This window comes from Quercus lobata, chromosome 12 (assembly GCF_001633185.2).
Source record: "Quercus lobata isolate SW786 chromosome 12, ValleyOak3.0 Primary Assembly, whole genome shotgun sequence".
In the NCBI taxonomy this organism is placed as follows: Eukaryota; Viridiplantae; Streptophyta; class Magnoliopsida; order Fagales; family Fagaceae; genus Quercus; species Quercus lobata.
In genome coordinates, this window is record NC_044915.1 from 26,939,986 (window position 1) to 26,957,560 (window position 17,575).

The 17,575-nt window shown below is 40.1% G+C and overlaps 2 protein-coding genes across 2 annotated transcripts in view; one reads left to right on the top strand and one right to left on the bottom strand.

Moving 5' to 3' along the window:
* The window catches only part of LOC115971783 (pentatricopeptide repeat-containing protein At5g66520-like), a 32,475-nt gene that overhangs the window by 8,742 nt on the left and 6,158 nt on the right, over nucleotides 1–17,575 (bottom strand). The window lies entirely within an intron of this gene.
* LOC115971786 (glutathione S-transferase PARB-like) lies at nucleotides 14,076–15,487 on the top strand. The gene is made up of 3 exons (XM_031091820.1): nucleotides 14,076–14,374; nucleotides 14,544–14,592; nucleotides 14,831–15,487. Exons 1-3 carry the CDS (start codon nucleotides 14,222–14,224, stop codon nucleotides 15,280–15,282), a joined length of 654 nt encoding a protein of 217 aa, XP_030947680.1. The 5' UTR covers nucleotides 14,076–14,221; the 3' UTR covers nucleotides 15,283–15,487.

A 17,575-nucleotide genomic window follows, 5' to 3' on the forward strand; every position in this document is an offset into this window, starting at 1 on the left:
AAATGAAAAAAGCACATAAAAATAAAAGTTAAATAATATATAAATTTTTAAGTTTACATAGTTTGAACATTACTATAAAACAAAATCAGAAAGCCAAAAAAAAAAATCTACCATGCATGTGACCCATGGGTTAACTCAACCCACCATTTCAATGGGTTAAGTATGCGTCGTTTGCCACTTGGTTAAAGTTCGATCCCTTGCTTTCACTCACTAATTTAAAATAGTGCATTACTTTATACCTCAAACTTGAAGATTGGAAAAAAAAAAAACAACAACACAGTTTATGAAAATAAAATTGAAAGTTTAAGTTCTAAGTGAAATATACCAAAAATTCCAAGTTTTAAAAAATAATTTACACATTTTTTTTTTCAAGTGTACAATTTCTGTTGTTTTCTAAAACTTGGGAAATTTATAATTCAAGATACAAACTCCATCAATAGAATTAGGTAATCTTTAAGTTATTTTTTAGAAAAATATAACCAAATTTTACTATTTAAATTGTCCATAAAATTAAATTAGTTATTGTAAACATCAAATAGATATAGTAAAATTCTTGAAGAATATACAAAGAAGGTACCTTGCACATAGTGCTGCTCACTGTGCGGGTTATATAGGGGTGGCAATTCATGTTTGCATGTCGTGTTAACTCTTGAGTATCTGAATATATAGGTCAACACTAACCCGACATGTTTATTAAACAGGTCAAGATTCCTCAACCCTAACACGACCTATTTATTAAACGGGCCAGTCGTGTCGACCTATTTATCAGATTTTATTAAAATGAAAAAAAAAATTATGAAAAAACAAACAAATAAATATGTAGGGGCAAGATTTGGAGCCCAAGCTCAAATGTATGGAACCTTGGTCTAATAAGCCCAATACAATGAATTTTGTAAAGTATGGGTCAAAGAACTAGATCTTAATGAGTTAGGCAAGGGCTAGTATGGAGTTAAGAGACAATCAAGCACAAATAAAAGACATTAGTGCCAATGGATGTTAGTCCGAGGAGACCAAAATTTAATGTATACTGATTACAATATTAAGATTGTTTAGTATGCTACGGTATTCTCTCTCTCTTTCTTTTTCTTCGCCACTTCCTCATGGGGACTCTTCCACATTATATAGCTCATTTCTGATCATCTGGACCTTACACTTGTTGATTATCTAGATCCCCATTTGAGTACCCATCCCATCAGACACCTCTTTCAGCCCTTTGTGAGTTGTGGCAGCTAAGGCAGCACTGTTCAGGGGTTCTCTCCACATTAATGCGGCCAGAAAAGTAGCTGTAGTGCATTAATGTGGTAGTGACAGTTTTTCCTTAGATATTTTGAGTTTTCTTCCCTCTCACATGTTCATGGGGCGCATTCCAACTGCCAGAGTACACAGTTGGTCTGCGTTTGTCGTGTCCGAGGAGGAGTTCCTCCTCGAACCTTCTTCCCTTCATCCCCCACTGATGAGACTTGTAATGTGGATCATTTAAATCATCTTCTCCTCCTCGGACTTGTTAGTGTTCTCGGACAAGCTCAAGGCTCAATACATTATTTTGGGCCCTAGTCCCTACAATAACCCTTCAAAACTCCGATTTTTCCCTTCCATCCGAGGAGAAAAAGCGGGATTTTGATTTTTAAGAGATAAGACCAGCTGATTTTTGGTTCACATGTGTGGGAGTGGTTACTTCTGACGCTTTGTAGTTTATAAGGCGCTATTAATTGCTCCAGGCGGCTTTGTGTCCCCCGCATCCAACGGCGAAGCACAGATCCAATGGTTGGCGTTTCTCCTAGTATTTTGAGTGGGAGTACTCTTTTCCATTTTCTCCTGCTATATAAAGCCTTGAAGGAACCCCATTTGCCTTTCTTTTTTACAAATCTTCAAGAACTTCAGAGAACTCCAGCGCCCAGTCTTCATAAAACGCACCAAACTCTTGAGTTTCCGTAGTCATTTCCTATAAGAAGCTTTTCTTCAAAAAGATCTCTGAAAGTTTCAGAGATTATTATACGGGTACTCGTAAGTTCTCATTCCTTTATATTACCCCTTTTTCCTCTCGACCTTCCTCCTCGGCCTTTCAGTTTATCTAGATGGGTAAATTCAAGCGTTTAGTAGACACACTAGCCGCTATGGAGGCTTTTAGAGCTAGGTACTGTATTCCACATGGGGTGGTTTTAGAATATTGCCCTCCGAACCGAGTATTGGCCGATAGAGATATGGGTCAAGTCGTCATTCCCATGATTGCTTTCATAGAGGGAGGAATGATGCTTCCCATGCGTAGGATTACCCGAGACTACTTAATTAACCATAGGTTGACCCCTTATCAGTGCACCCCCAACTTATTTAGGGTCTTGGGCTGCGTAGATGCCTTGAACGAGCAGAATGGCTTAGAGCTCACGTGGCACGATGTAGTTCACATGTACGAGTGCCACAGGCTTGCCAGTGCGGGGTACTACCTTAAATATCGGTTCGAGGATGTTAGGCTAATATCCTGTCTTCCCAAATCCAATAAGGGTATGAAGGATGACTACCTGATTGCCTCAGGGGAATAAAGCGATGATCTTCATTGTCCAACACGGGCAGGAGATCCAAGTGTGGTACCTTTAGGATTAGTCCCTTTGGAAGGGGATTTAACCTTTTAGCTTTATTCCTTTTACTTGACACTTCATTTTTTTTTTTTGGTAGAAAATATCCTTTTAGCGATCTGACCATAATTCCCTTCTCGGTTGTTTTGCAGATAAAGCCCACATTACTCCGCGGCTCAGCCATACCAACGTTCAGGCCCTTAACTACCTTCTGAGGTTGGAGATTTTTTGTAAGCGAGGACGAACAATTGTGTGCCGCTCATCTGATCTTGGGTTACGAGCCCCTGTCTTGCATCTTTCAGGACATTGGCCAATCAATAAGAGCCGGTAATTCAAGGTTATCTTGGATCGACGTCTCTAAGCCAGGATTTTTAGCTCGAAGGGACCTTCCGCCGGTTACCTTGCCAATTCTACAAAACCTTCCACCAACTGCACAGCCACCTCCACAAGACCATCCCGGAGCCGTAGCATTTATTGAAGAGGGGATTGACTCATCTCGCCTTTCATTAAAGGAGGAGATAGACAAGTTTTATTTTGAAGAAGACAATCCAAAGGCTCCTCTGATTAACCTCTTGGACGTCGAGGGTGAACCAGACAGAAACTCCGGCATTCATGCCCCTCCCCTTGTAATTGCCTGCCCAGACGATTCCTCTGACGAAAAGGAAGATAACATGGCCTCGAATAAGGGCAATAAGAGCTTAAGGGAGCTTATGGCTGCTAGGGGCAAAGGGTCAACCTCGAAGGCACCCACTAAGTCTCAAGCTCCCTCCAACCTTCCTCCTGCTCCTCTACAAGTCCCCGCCGACCTCGGCCTGAAGGCTAACCCTGACTTGAAGAAGAAGAGGCGAGTCGAGTCGTTCGAGGAAGGCGAGGTGGGCCCTCAGCATGGTGCAAAACACCAAAAGGTGACTCGGGAACCTCGGGACAAGAGGGCCCCGTCTGTGGAGAGCCACGACGAGCAGGATAGGGCTGAAGTGCGCGTGGCACAGCGTACTTGGAGCCCTTGGCTCGAGGTGGATGGGGCACCAATTCCTTGGAACACCTCGGTCCAGGAATACTAGAGGGGCCGAGCAGGGTACATTGCTAAAGCCATGGAGCAGCCCATGCTCCTTCCTAGGGACACGGACGCTTACAGGCGTTTCTCGCAAAACAAACTCTTCTTGTCCCTGAAGAGGGATCTTACGATGGTAAGGCAACTTATCCCTTTACAAGCATAAATATTGAATCATATTTTGTTCTAACTCATGTCGTTTTGTGATCTTTGGGCAGATTACTCAGCAAGTTTTTGTGGCCGAGGAGTGGTATCACGATGCTTGCAAGCTGGCTGATGCTAAAGCCCTATCTCTCACGCCGAGATAGAGAAAACGCTAGGGGCTGTCAAGCAGGAGCAGTATGAGCTAACTGAGAAGCTGAAGGAGGTACAATCAGGTCGTCTAAGTACTAAGGCTGGCTTGAAAAATGCGAAGAAGCAAGCTGAGGACCAGCACCAGAAGTTGCACGTGACTAAGATCAATCTTGCCACTGAGAAATAGGCTATCCTAGATCTTAAAGTCGTGTTGCAAAAGGCCAAAGAGGAAACCCAATTGGTCAAGGAAGCAGCCGAGGCCAAGAAGAGGGTTGCCTTTCAACTTGGTGTGGAGGAGACGCAAGTAAGGCTTGTCGAGGAATTGTCAGAAGTATGCAGAGACTACTGCAGCGTTACATGGGACAAGGCTCTCAACGTTGCGGGTGTCCTTACAGATTCTGTTTGGAGGCTGTCTGAAAACGTCTTCTACCCCCAGAGATCCGGGAGGTCTCTGCTGATGCCCCAAAATCTTCCAAGCAACCTGCAACTATCCCAGATGCCATCCTGATGGTTGAAACTACAAAGGGATCTAGCCAAGCTACCGACCAAGGTCAGGAAGCCGAGGGAGAGAAGGGAAAAGGCAAAGGCAAAGGCAAAGGCAAAGGGAAAAAACCCTCTGCTAAATCAAAGGATCCCTCCAAGGAGAAGGTTGTAGAGGCCGAAGGTCATGGGATTGACCCCCAAGCGAAGGACGTTCCTCCTTCTCAGCCAGAGCAAAAAGAAGACCCTCCTGTTGAAGCTTAGCCCCTAATTTTTTTTTTTTGGTAGTATCATTTTGAAGTAGAAGTGTATTTTGTTTTGTTTTCAAAGACATCTCATCCAAGCATATTGTACCATCTTTATCTCTTAATGTGAATGCTCTTCCTTTCATCCTTTATTCTTTTGTTTGATGTTGTTTGGATTTTATTGCATAGTTCTGAATAAATATAACTGTGCCTTCAGTTAGAGTTTACAATAATATTTTGCCAATATGACTAAGTGTTAGGGGTAAAACTGTGCAGTGAATCTTAGGTAATGAAGGTTGACATGCAGACAGTCTATATACTGTGCGTAAGTATAGGTTTAAATTTGTTTTGGGTCTGTTTAGGCTTCAAGTCCTGTTTAAAAATCTGCATATATGTAGTTTAAGATTATGAAATGCACCCACTTCAAGACCCGTTTGAACTGTTTAACGCCTGAATAGATGTCATAAGTTATTAATTTCCCCTAAACTTGTGGTCCGAGGAGCCATGCAGGACTTAGGTTCTGTTTAACACTTGGATAGATGTTGTAAGTCATTAATTTCCCCTAAGCCTATGGTCCAAGGAGCCATGTAGGACTTAGGTTCTCTTTAACACTTGGATAGATGCCATAAGTCATTAATTTCCCCTAAGCCCATGGTCCAAGGAGCCATGCAGGACTTAGGTTCTGTTTAACACTTGGATAGATGTCATAAATTATTAATTTCCCCTAAGCCTATGGTTCGAGGAGCCATACAGGACTTAGGTTTTGTTTAACACTTGGATAGATGCCATAAGTTATTAATTTCCCCTGAACATGTGGTTCGATGAGCCATGTAGGATTTAAGTTCTGTTTAACACTTAGATAGAAGTGAACCGTATGACGCGTAATTACAATAAAACATAGTGTAAGCAAAACTGCTTTTATTAATAATAATACCTTCATAGGTTATTTACATTCTATGGGTGGGATACAACTTTCTCATCTAAGTTTTCCAAATAATATGTACCTATTCCTGCTACTGAAGTGATGTGATATAGACCTTCCCAGTTGGGCCCCAGCTTTCCCTAGGATGGGTTCTTGGCATTACCCAAAATTTTCCTCAGAACCAGGTCTCCTGGCACTAGCAGCCATAGTTTTACATTGGCATCATACCCCTGCTTGAGTTTTTGGTGGTAATAGGCCAATTGAATCATTGTCTTTTCTCTTTTTTCTTCAATTAAATCCAAAATTCTTCCTAGCAGTTCGTCGTTGTTGCTTGGAGTGAAGGTGCCCGTTTTTAGTGTTGGAAAGCTAGTCTTCAGGGGGAGGATAGCTTCGGCCCCATAAGTCATAGAAAAGGGAGTCTCTCTCGTTGACCGTCGTTGTGTAGTCCTATAGGTCCATAGGACGTGTGGCAGCTTTCTTTCGTATCATCCAATCTTTTCTTCAATCCATTGACTATGACTTTATTAACAGCCTCGGCCTGCCCGTTTCCTTGGGGGTAGGCCGAAGTGGAATATCAGTTCGTAATTCCCAGGTCGCAACAGTATCTCCTGAAGGTCTTACTATCAAATTGAAGGCCATTGTCCAAGATGAGGGCATGAGGGACTCCGAATCGAGTAACGATGTTCCTCCAGATGAATTTCTTTGCATCCACGTCCCTGATGTTGGCCAGGGGCTTAGCTTCGACCCATTTAGTGAAATAATCTGTGCCGACCATCAGGTATCTTTTATTTCCTGCTGCTTTAGGGAAAGGACCTACGATATCCAGGCCCCATTGAGCGAACGGCCAAGGACTGGAGAGGGGATTAAGGACCCCTACCAGTTGGTGGATATTTGGAGCAAACCTCTAGCATTGATCACACTTCTTGGCGTATTCTTGGGCTTCTTTCTACATACCCAGCCACCAGTATCCTTGAGTGAGGGCTCTGTGTGCTATTGATCTTCCTCTTGTGTGACTCTCGCTAATTCCCTCATGCAACTCTTCGAGTAATAGCTCTGACGCTTCGAGGTGTACACATAGCAGATACAGCCCAGAATAGGAGCAATTGTACAGTTTGTGATCCTCAGATAGCTAGAACCGATGAGCTTTTCTTCGTATTTTCTCGGCTTCTGATTTCTCTTCTGGTAGTGCATCATCTTTAAGAAAGCTCACTATGGGATCCATCTAGCTCGGACTCACTCTGACTTGATGGATTCGAACCATGTCCTTTTTGACTACGTCTGCCCTGTACAAGTCCTCAACGAGGATGATTCGAGTTAAACCCTGCTCTGAGGATGTGGCATGAGTGGCCAATGAATCTGCATGCGTGTTCCCACTCCTAGAGACGTGTGTCAAGTTGAAGAATTCAACGTCCAATTGCAAGCACCTGACCTGACTCAGGTACTCCTGCATTCTCACATCTCTAGCTTCCAACTTACCCTTCACTTAGCCTACAATCAATCTAGAATCCGAGAACACTTTTAATGCCTTCCCTCCCATTTTCTGCACCATGGCCATTCCTTGCAATAAAGTTTCATACTCAGCTTCGTTATTTGTGGCCGAGAACCCTAGTTTTAATAACTTTTCTATGGTAATCTTTTTAGGGGATATTAGAACTAACCCTACCCCGGATCCCCTTTCGTTTACCGCACCATCAACGTACACTTTCTAGCATGAGGCTCCTTGTACAGAGATTGTGCCAATCAATTTTCCATCCATGTTTTCCTCCTTTGCTATTACTTCTATTGGGGGCTCGGCAAGTTCGGCTATTAAATCAACGAGGACTTGGCCCTTAACGGAGGTTCGAGGCATGTATTTAATATCGAAAGCCCCTAGAAGCGTGCTCCACATGGTAATTCTTCTTGTGTAATCGACATTTTGGAGTATCGACTTGAGTGGAAGCTGAGTTAGAACAACGACCATGTACGCCTGGAAGTAATGAGGGAGTTTTCGCGTAGTATGCACTATTGCCAAAATCGCCTTCTCTAATGATAAGTAACGCACCTCGGCCTCATGTAAAGATTTACTCACATAGTAAACTGGCCATTGTATGCCACCATCAATCCGTATTAACACCAAGCTTACAGTATGAGGGGTCATCGCGATGTAGGCGAACAAAACCTCGTCAGCCTCAGGGCTAGACATGATGGGTGGCCGCGACAGGTATTCTTTAAGTTGCTGGAAGGCTAAGGCACAGTCCTCAGACTACTCAAATCCTTTCCATTTGTTCATCAGGAGGTAGAAGGGCTGGCATTGGTCTGCAAATCCGGAAATAAACTAATTCAAGGCCACGATCATTCTAGTGAGTTTCTGGATTTCTTTTGGGTTCCGAGGAGCTTGCAAATTGTGAATCGCTTTGATCTGATTTGGGCTTACCTCAATTCCCCTGTAAGTTACCATATAGCCCAAAAATTTGCCAGACCCAACACCAAATGAGCACTTAGAGGCATTGAGACGTAGTTTATGTTTTCTTAAGATGCTAAAAATGACTCCGAGATCTCCCACATGCTCGGACACCACTTTACTCTTTACTACCATATCGTCTATGTAGACTTCAATACTCTTACCCAGCTACGGCTCAAACATTCTAGTCATCACCTTTTGGTAGGTAGACCCTGCATTCTTCAAACTAAAGGGCATCACTTTGTAGTGGTAGTTTCCAATAGGAGTCACGAATGCCGTTTTTCCTTGATCACTCAGGGTTAGTGGTATTTGATGATAGCCCTGAAAGGCATCCAAGAAACTCATTCGAGGATGGCCTACAGTTGCATCCATTAACTAGTCTATTCGAGGTATTGGGAACGGGTCTTTTGGGCATGCCCTGTTTAAGTCTATGAAATCTACGCAAACTCACCACTTTCCACTCTTCTTTTTTACCACTATTGTATTGGCTAACCACTCGGGGTAGAAGACTTCTTTGATAGCCCATGCTTTTTTGAGCTTTGTTACTTTATCTCTAACAGCGTTGGCATGCTCTTTTGACGGGCGTCGGGGTGGTTGCTTTTTGGGAGTGGCGGATAGGTTAACGTTTAGGTGGAGGCAGATGAAGCTCGGATCAATCCCTAGGGCCTCATAGGCGTCCCATGCAAACAAGTCCACATTTTTTCTAAGAAACCCAACCAGTTCTTCTTTCTCTCGGAGAGGTAGTTCTGAGCCAACTTGAAAGAATTTCTCTGGATCAGTGTCAACAATCACCTTTTCTAGATTTTCGCGTTTTACCTCCTTGGCTGGCTCATTAATAGGTATTACTGTGGCGGCTGATTGCTATAAGTCCTTTCTAATAGAGGTTGAGGAATCTACATTGGATTGGCGTGAGATGGCAGCCACCATGCACTATCTGGCCATGGCCTGATTTCCCACAATCTCCTTGACTCAGCCTTCCGACGAGTATTTCACCTTCTGGTAAAGTGTAGAAGAAACGGCCTCTAGGGCATGGAGCCAAGGTCTAGCCACTATAGCTATGTAAGGTGAATAGGCGACGACCACAATGAAATCTACCTCCACCACGTCTGAACCAGTCTATATGGGCAGTTTGATTTGGCCCCTTGGTGTAACGGTTTTCCCTTCGAAACTTACTAAAGGGGAATCATATGTCGTTAGGTCTTCAGGTTTTAGATTCAACGCCCTGTACAGGTCAGGGTACATTACTTCCACAGCATTGCCCTGGTCTACCAATACTCTCTTCAAATCAAACCCCACAATCCTGAGTGTAACTACCAGAGCATCGTCGTGGGGTTGGATGGTTCTGATCTTATCCTCGTTTGAGAATCCCAACATAGGCGAGGCTTCTTTCTTGGACTTTTTGGACTCCCGATCGTTGTCCTCGGTAGAGAGCTAAGCCACAGACATTACTCGGGGGGGACAAGAGTCGGTCCTTCTCGGAGCAGCAAGGATGACATTTATTGTGCCCATTGGAGGTCTTAAAGATATGTCTCTCTGGGGTTCTTGGTTTGTCTGGCTCAGATGACCACTAGAAGGATGCAAAAGGTGCCTCAATTTCCCTTTTCGGACCAGCTGATCCAAATGGTTCCATAGGTTCCTACAGTCTTCTGTAGTATGTCCGTAATCTTGGTGGTACTAACAATACAGACTCTGATTACACTTTGTGGAGTCTCCAGTCATCTTATTCAGCTACTTGAAGAATGGCTCATTCTTGACTATCTCTAAAACCTGGTGTACCAGTTCTCTGAATACAGCGTTAACCATCTACGTGTTGGCTGATCCTGATTACCCTGCGAAATCTCTCCTTGGATGGTTATTGTTGTATTGTTCCGACCTGAAATCTTTCCTCTTTTAAGGGATGATCTTCTCCTTTCCTTTCCCTTACAACTGGTTCTCTTCCACTCTTTTGTATTTGTCAATCCAGTCCATAAGTTGACGAACACTGGTGACAGGCTTACTAGTCAAGGTTTTCCATAAACCGTGCTCGGTAGGGAGACCGCTTTTAAAAGTGCTGATGGCGACGTCATCATAGTTGCCGTCTATCTCGTTGTACATTTCCCAGTATCTGTTCGAGTATGCTTTTAAAGTTTCTCCCTTACGCATGGATAATGACAATAATGAACTCAGAGGCAGAGGAACCCTGTTGTTCGTAATGAAACGAGAGCCAAAAGCTTGGATGAACTACTTGTAGGAATCTATGGAGTCCGTTTTCAAGCTATTGAATCACCTCATCGCCACGGGTCCTAGGCTGGACGGGAAAACCTTGCACATCAAAGCTTCATTCTGAGAGTGGATGGTCATTCTTTGATTAAATTGGCTCACATGCTCCACGGGGTCCGTTCGACCATTATAAATGGTGAACGTAGGTTGATGGAAACACCGAGGTAGTCTAGCCCCTTCTATCTTACTCGTGAAGGGTGACTTAGAGACCTGATCCAGGGCTTTATTCATGGCATCATTACCTAGGCCCTTACTAGATGGTCCCTTGTGCTTCCGTCTATGGCGGTGCTCATCTTCATAAGAGAAGGTCTTGCTTGGGGGAGTTCTTGATCTCCATCTGTAATTTTCGTCATTTTCATCATTAGAGGATATGTCAAAGCTGGAAGGAGACCGCCTTTATTGTGCATGACGCAGTCTCTTTTTTAAGTCGTCTATCTCTTGCTGCATGGCTCGATGGTTGTTTTGTCTTTGGGATATGCGACTGCCCTCTAGATTTCTTTCATTTTCCTAATTTCGTTCAAGTTTAGGGTCAGGGGAATTACCTTGTCATTGAGACCCTACGAGTTCTGTCCATTGGGGACTTGCCTAGCACGGGTTATCTTGGTGTAGACCTGATCCTTCCATCTCTAACTATTGCACTCACTAGCATATAAGTTCTTCCCCACAAACGGCGCCAATTGTAGGGGCAAGATTTGGAGCCCAAGCCTAAATGTATGGAATCCTAGTCTAATAAGCTTAATACAATGCATTTTGTAGAGTATGGGTCAAAGAACTAGATCTTAATGAGTTGGGCGACGGCTAGTATGGAGTTAAGAGACAATTAAGCACAAATAAAAGACATCAGTGCCAATGGATGTTAGTCCGAGGAGACCAAAATTTAACGTATATTGATTATAATATTAAGATTGTTTAGTATGCTACGGTATTCTCTCGTTCTTTCTTTTTCTTCACCACTTCCTCATGGGGACTCTTCCACATTATACAGCTCCTTTCTGATCATCTGGACATTACACTTGTTGATTATTTGGATCCCCACTTGAGTACCCATCCTATCAGACACCCCTTTCAGCCCTCTGTGAGTTGTGGCAGTCAAGGCAGCACTGTTCAGGAGTCTTCTCCACATTAATGCGACCAGAAAAGTAGCTGCAGTGCATTTAATGTGGTGGTGATAGTTTTTCCTTAGATATTTTGAGTTTTCTTCCCTCTCACATGTTCATAGGGCGCATTCCAACTGTAGAGTACACACTTGGTCTGCGTTGTCGTGTCCAAGGAGGAGTTCCTCCTCGAACCTTCTTCCCTTCATCCCCCACTGATGAGACTTGTAATATGTATCATTTAAGTCATCTTCTCCTCCTCGGACTTGTTAGTCTCCTCGGACAAGCCTAAGACCCAATACATTATTTTGGGCCCTAGCCCCTACAAAATATTTTTAATATAAAATTCAGAACTAACGAGTAATTGTATCACAAATAATCATTCAAAACTAAAGCATATCTAAATATCTTAAATAATCAATCACAATATGTTAAAGATAATAAACCACAACAACTAATAAGTTTATGTACCTAGGGTTTGATTTATATTTTAGTAAAATGTCATTTAATTAAATGGGTCAAACAGGTCAAATGAGTTCCATATGTTGAACACTAACCCAACCCATTTATTAAACGGGTCAGTCATGTCAACCTGAATATAACACAAACCCATTAAACCTCAACCCATAACCTGCTAATTTCGTGTTGAGTTCGTGGATCGTGTCCAATTTTGCCACCCCTAGGGTTGTATTCTAGTTTTATTGAAGTCAAAGCATAATTAGAATCTATACTGAATTCAAATTAATTTCTAATTTTTTCCTTTTTTTGTTGAAAGAAAATTTTCTAATTTTTAGTTTTAATTTTCAATTTCTAGTTTTTTTTCCTAATTTTGCGCTACCTAGTCTAATTAATTTAATTTATTCAATTTTAGTACCAAGTAACCCATTCACATTACTTAGTGTGAAAGTCAAAATGACCATATCACTCACTTAAATAAGAATACCATCTCAGCACCATTATTATTAAATATTTTTCTTAGTGTAAGTAAAAGTTACAACTTATAAAAAAAATTAAATTAAATTAAAGGAAAAAGTGTTAAAACATTTCATGATCGGAGAACAAGAGTAATAGATGAACGGGTTCACTACATTGGAAGAATGAATGCAAACCAAGTCATTAACCTATATTAAGTGGGTTCTTGTCTTCTAATTGTTCTCTCTTCAATAATAAATGGATAGTAAGCAATTGGCTGTGTGGGAGGGGTAAGACCCGAGTATGGAATAGAGCTCGTGGGCCCAGTCCGAGAAGGGAGAAGGGCCCACTTATACATCAGTCCTAACCCAACACATGGATAAGAGTCCGAGGAGGAAAGATGAAGAGGCAAACCTTCCAATAAGCTCGAATAGCGAGCGCTCATCGGGAATTATTAAGCAAGCCACTTGCACTAGGAGACCAGATATCGAGGAAGATGGTAGAGACGTGTAAGCAAAGAAGAAGGGAAATATCCAGATAAAGTAGCCATCACCTCCACATTTAATGCACTGTACCAACTCAGCTGGCCGTAATAATGAAGGAATGGCTCTTGAACAGTGGTCTCACAGCTTGCAACACACTTTACTACCTTTAGCACAACCCTGATGGGGAGAGCATCCAAAGGAAGGCCCATGATCATACAAGTGGAAGGCTGTGATGCAATCCAATTGACTATATAAGGAAAGGAAACCCCTCCAGATTAAGGGATGAGAAATTGAAAGAAAACAGATAAACTTTGTAACACAATCCTATATTTGAGACTTGAACTTTATATGAACATCTGCACCTTGGCCAAATCTGAGGGAGTGTTAATCCCTAATTTAGTCTCTTTTTTGTGATTCATTCAACTTTTTCACTATTAACTTGGCAATTTGAACATAAAGGTGCATTAAAATTAACTTCGAAAGCCCATACTCTAACAAATTAATCATTTTGGGTCTTTTAAACCTAACTCCACTATACTAAGTGGGCTTAGCCAGTTTTGGCCCCCTTATAGGCTACTTTGATGATTACATTGCCATCAACCTAACATTATTTTCTTCGGGGCTGAGGTTGTTGCTATCATATTAGAGCGTATGTAACGAATTGGGAAAAATGTTTATCTCTAAACTTATTTGGAGAAAAACCTTTCAAATTTATCCTTTCTGTATATATATATTAAAAATTTAACTGTTGGATTGCATATTTTTTATATTCTTAATATGCATGTTAAATTTTGTTTAAATTGTAAATCATTTACTATTCAATCAATAAACTTATTTTTTATGTATAAATTTATACTACAAAAACTTGAAATTTAAACAAGTGGTTGATAACATGGTTATTAATTTTTGATCTTTTTAAAATTTTGCAAATATGAAAGATATAATAAAAATATGTAATTTAACTATTAAATTTTCAAAATTTACATCTAATAAAAATATATAAAAAGAGTACGGAGATAAACGTTTTCCACAAAGTAGAGTGTTGAATTTTTTAAGCCACTGGAGCTTTGGCTAAAATTTATCAATTTGTAAGTAAAATATTACTAATTTGGTCCTCATGCTCACCAGTAAAATAGTACCACTTGTTTTGGTCGGCATAATATAGTACTTGAAAAGCCACCAAACCAATAATAGTGGTTGATAAAACAAATCATCTAAAATAAAGAATTCTGTTTTGGTCAGCTGCCACTTTCAACTTTCTGTTTCTATGGACCTTTGTCAGGATTAAGAATTCTCATTCGGCCAAAATAAATAAGGGACTATTCTATGATCTTACCTTCCTTCCAAATACCAATTTAAATTATTCTTTCAAATACCAATATATAAATGGATCAGATAAGGCCTGTGGTACATTAATTGCTTGCTCTATCTCCTCTTTGTTTTTGATCATATAACCATTCTCCCCCATCATGGCAGCGATCAAAGTCCATGGAAGCCCTCTCTCAACAAATACACTGCGAGTTCTCGCTACCGTTTATGAGAAAGAGCTTGACCATGAGTTTGTTCTTGTAGACATGAGTGCTGGTGAACATAAAAAAGAACATTTCCTGTCGACCCACAATGTAAGGAAACTAAAAACATTCATGTATCAACTTTTTTAGGATCAAGTACAAAAAGCCCATTATTCATTATAATCATCAAGAAAAACAACAATGAAATAGGTTCAATTATTTTGTTGCTATTATAATCTTTTGGAGTCTAGCTAACATTTCCTTGTCTATGGCTATGCAGCCATTTGGTCAAGTTCCAGCTTTTGAAGATGGAGATCTCAAGCTCTTTGGTAAGTCTATATGAAATTGGTAGACATTAGTTATAATTTTGCTCTTGTCTGGACCGGGGAGAAAGACATTAATATATCTCAATCAATTTCCCTTTTCTCACTTGTAAAATTGAGACTTCCATTAGCAGTATTAGTTTTTGGGACGAGTGTTACTTTATCACTGTCCTCTCTTTCCGTTCAAGCATAATGGATGCATTTAATTGGTATGATCCTCATGCTTTGACCTTTTGTAATTCAGAATCAAGGGCAATTACTAGATACATTGCCTGTGAGTATGCTGACAAGGGAACCCAGCTGATATACCAAGACTCTAAGAAGATGGCAATTACGTCTGTTTGGATGGAAGTGGAGGGTCAACAGTATAAACAGATAGCTACAAAACTAGCCTGGGAGCTGGTATATAAGCCATTACTGCTTGGCATGAGTGCAGACAAAGCAATTGTGGAGGAAAATGAACCTAAGCTAGCTAAGGTCCTTGACATCTATGAGAGTCGACTAGCTCAGTCAAAATACTTGGGAGGTGATTGCTTCACCCTGGCGGATTTGCACCATTTGCCCACTTTGCATTACTTGTTTGGGACACAAGTTAAAAAGCTGTTTGATTCACGCCCCCATGTGAGTGCTTGGATAGCAGACATTACAGCAAGGCCAGCTTGGTTGAAGGCCCTTGCCTTGCAAAGCCAACAGTAAGGAATGGACTGCTATCGACCCTGGCAGCTTAGTTAAGCTGTGCTGTGTTGTACTTAGTTAGTTGAGCTTAGCTAGTTAAGCTGTGAAGAGTTGTACCTAGTTAGTTAGAACAGGATATAAGCTACAATTCAGATTGTATGAAGTGCATTGAAGAATAATACATTGAATAGCTAATTCTTGAATTGCTATAGGAGGAAGATTCCCTCAAAGAATCAATCAATGGAGGCCTAGTTCCCTTGAAGAACTACTAAACTGAGAATCAATAGATTGGATTCTTAGTAACAAGTTGTTGTTGTTGTTGTTGTTGTTGTTGTTGTGCCTTCAATCTTCAAGTTGAAAGCATCAAGTTTATGCACTATTTAAAACTCCTATGCCAGTGCAATGAGACTTGTTGCACTGGTAATCCATATGCATGCTCCTTAGGTTCATTTCAAGATTTATACCTACTCCATGTGATCCACTTCCCAGCCAATAAGGCAATCACAATAATACAAAGTACAAATTTTTTTAACGGATAAAAGAAGGTGAAAAATGACATAAATAACTGAAAAAAAAAAAAAAAAAAAAAAAAAAAAAAAAACTTTTATTAAATGCAAGTGAGAATTTAGATGAATTGAAGTATCAAACCCTCCAAGTTTATCTTAATTCCCATTGAAAGTTGAAACTACAGGCTGGAGGCAAATCACAAAGTTTGAAGTCTTATCCACAAGAATAATGAAATTGCATGGTTGGTTTGCCTTGGGCTAATTTAATTGATAGATTCACTATTAATCATATATATATATATATATATATATGTATGTATGTATGTATATATATATTTATATATGTGTGTGTGTGTATGTATGTATGCGCACACACACATGAGAACTTGGTAAACAAATTGGGTTGATAATATTCTAATTCAATCTGATCAAGTTCACATTAAATCGTGTTTGTGCTGGTAATCTAAACGATTTGCAATGTCCTTGACTGTTATCTAATCTTTTGAGGATCAAATCAACTTAGTACGACATGTATTTTTTATTGCAAAGAAACTCAATGTTATTGTCTTTATCCTCCTTTCAATACAAATAAAAAGAATAAATAAACAAAAAAACATATAAATAAAAGTTAAATAATATATAAATTCTTAAGATTATTTCAAGCCTTGACATTATGAAGAAAGAACCTGTGAGTAAAAAACAATAAAAAAGAAAAGAAATAAAGAAAAGAACATTAGAGCAATAAGTGTAAGTTTGAAAATTACTTTAAACAAGGTCAGAAAGCAACCAATTTATATATATATATATATATATATGGCAAAACTTAGGTACAATACCTTAAGTACAGTACATTAGGTTCCTTACTTAAAATTTTGACACCTGTCCAATTTAACAAACAAACTAAACGGCGTTAAAACTAAAATATCTTCTTTATTACTTTTTTTTTCCTTCTTCATTCTTTTTCCTGTACCGCACACGGTTTCTCTTCCAAACCCAAAACCTTTCTCTTCCAAACCAAAAACCCATATTTCGTTCTTCCTTCTTTTTCTAGTACCTGCAAATGGCTTCTCTTCCAAACCCAAAGCCTTTCTCTTCCAAACCACTCATGACCCTTCTCTTCCAAACCCAAAACCCAAAAAAAAAAGAAAAAAAAAAGAAGAAAGAATATCTCATACCTCTCTCTCTCGGTGTATGTATGTGTATCTGTTTCCTTTCTTCTTTTCTAATCCATGATTCTTTCTTTTCTGATCTATGATTCTTTCTTTCTCTCTCTCTCTCTCTCTCGGTGTGTGTGTGTATGTATGTGTATCTATTTCCTTCTTTTCTGATCTATGATTCTTTCTTTTCTGATCTATGATTCTTTCTTCTTTTCTGATCTATGATTCTGTCCTCTTTTCTAATCTATGATTTTGTCTTTTGATCTATGATTCTTTCTGTCTTCTGTATGTATTTATGTGTATCTGTTTCAGCTTTGTTGATGTTAAGTGTGGAAGTTTCGGGTATAGCTGAAAAGGGTCCCTTTTTTGGTTTGAAACCCAATAGATCTAGCTTTTATTTTTTGATCTTTCTTGTTTGGTTACCGAGAAAATGAGGGAGAAGGGTCTTTTCTAGTTTGAAACCCACTAGAAAATGAGCCAACTGGAGATTTGCGCAGTATAGGAAAAAAACGGAAGAAGGAAAAAGAAAAAAAAAATTTAGTTTTAATGCCGTTTAATTTGTTTATTAAATTGGACAGGTGTCAAAATTTTAAGTAGGGAACCTAATGTACTGTACCTAAGTTTTGCCCATATATATATATATATATATAT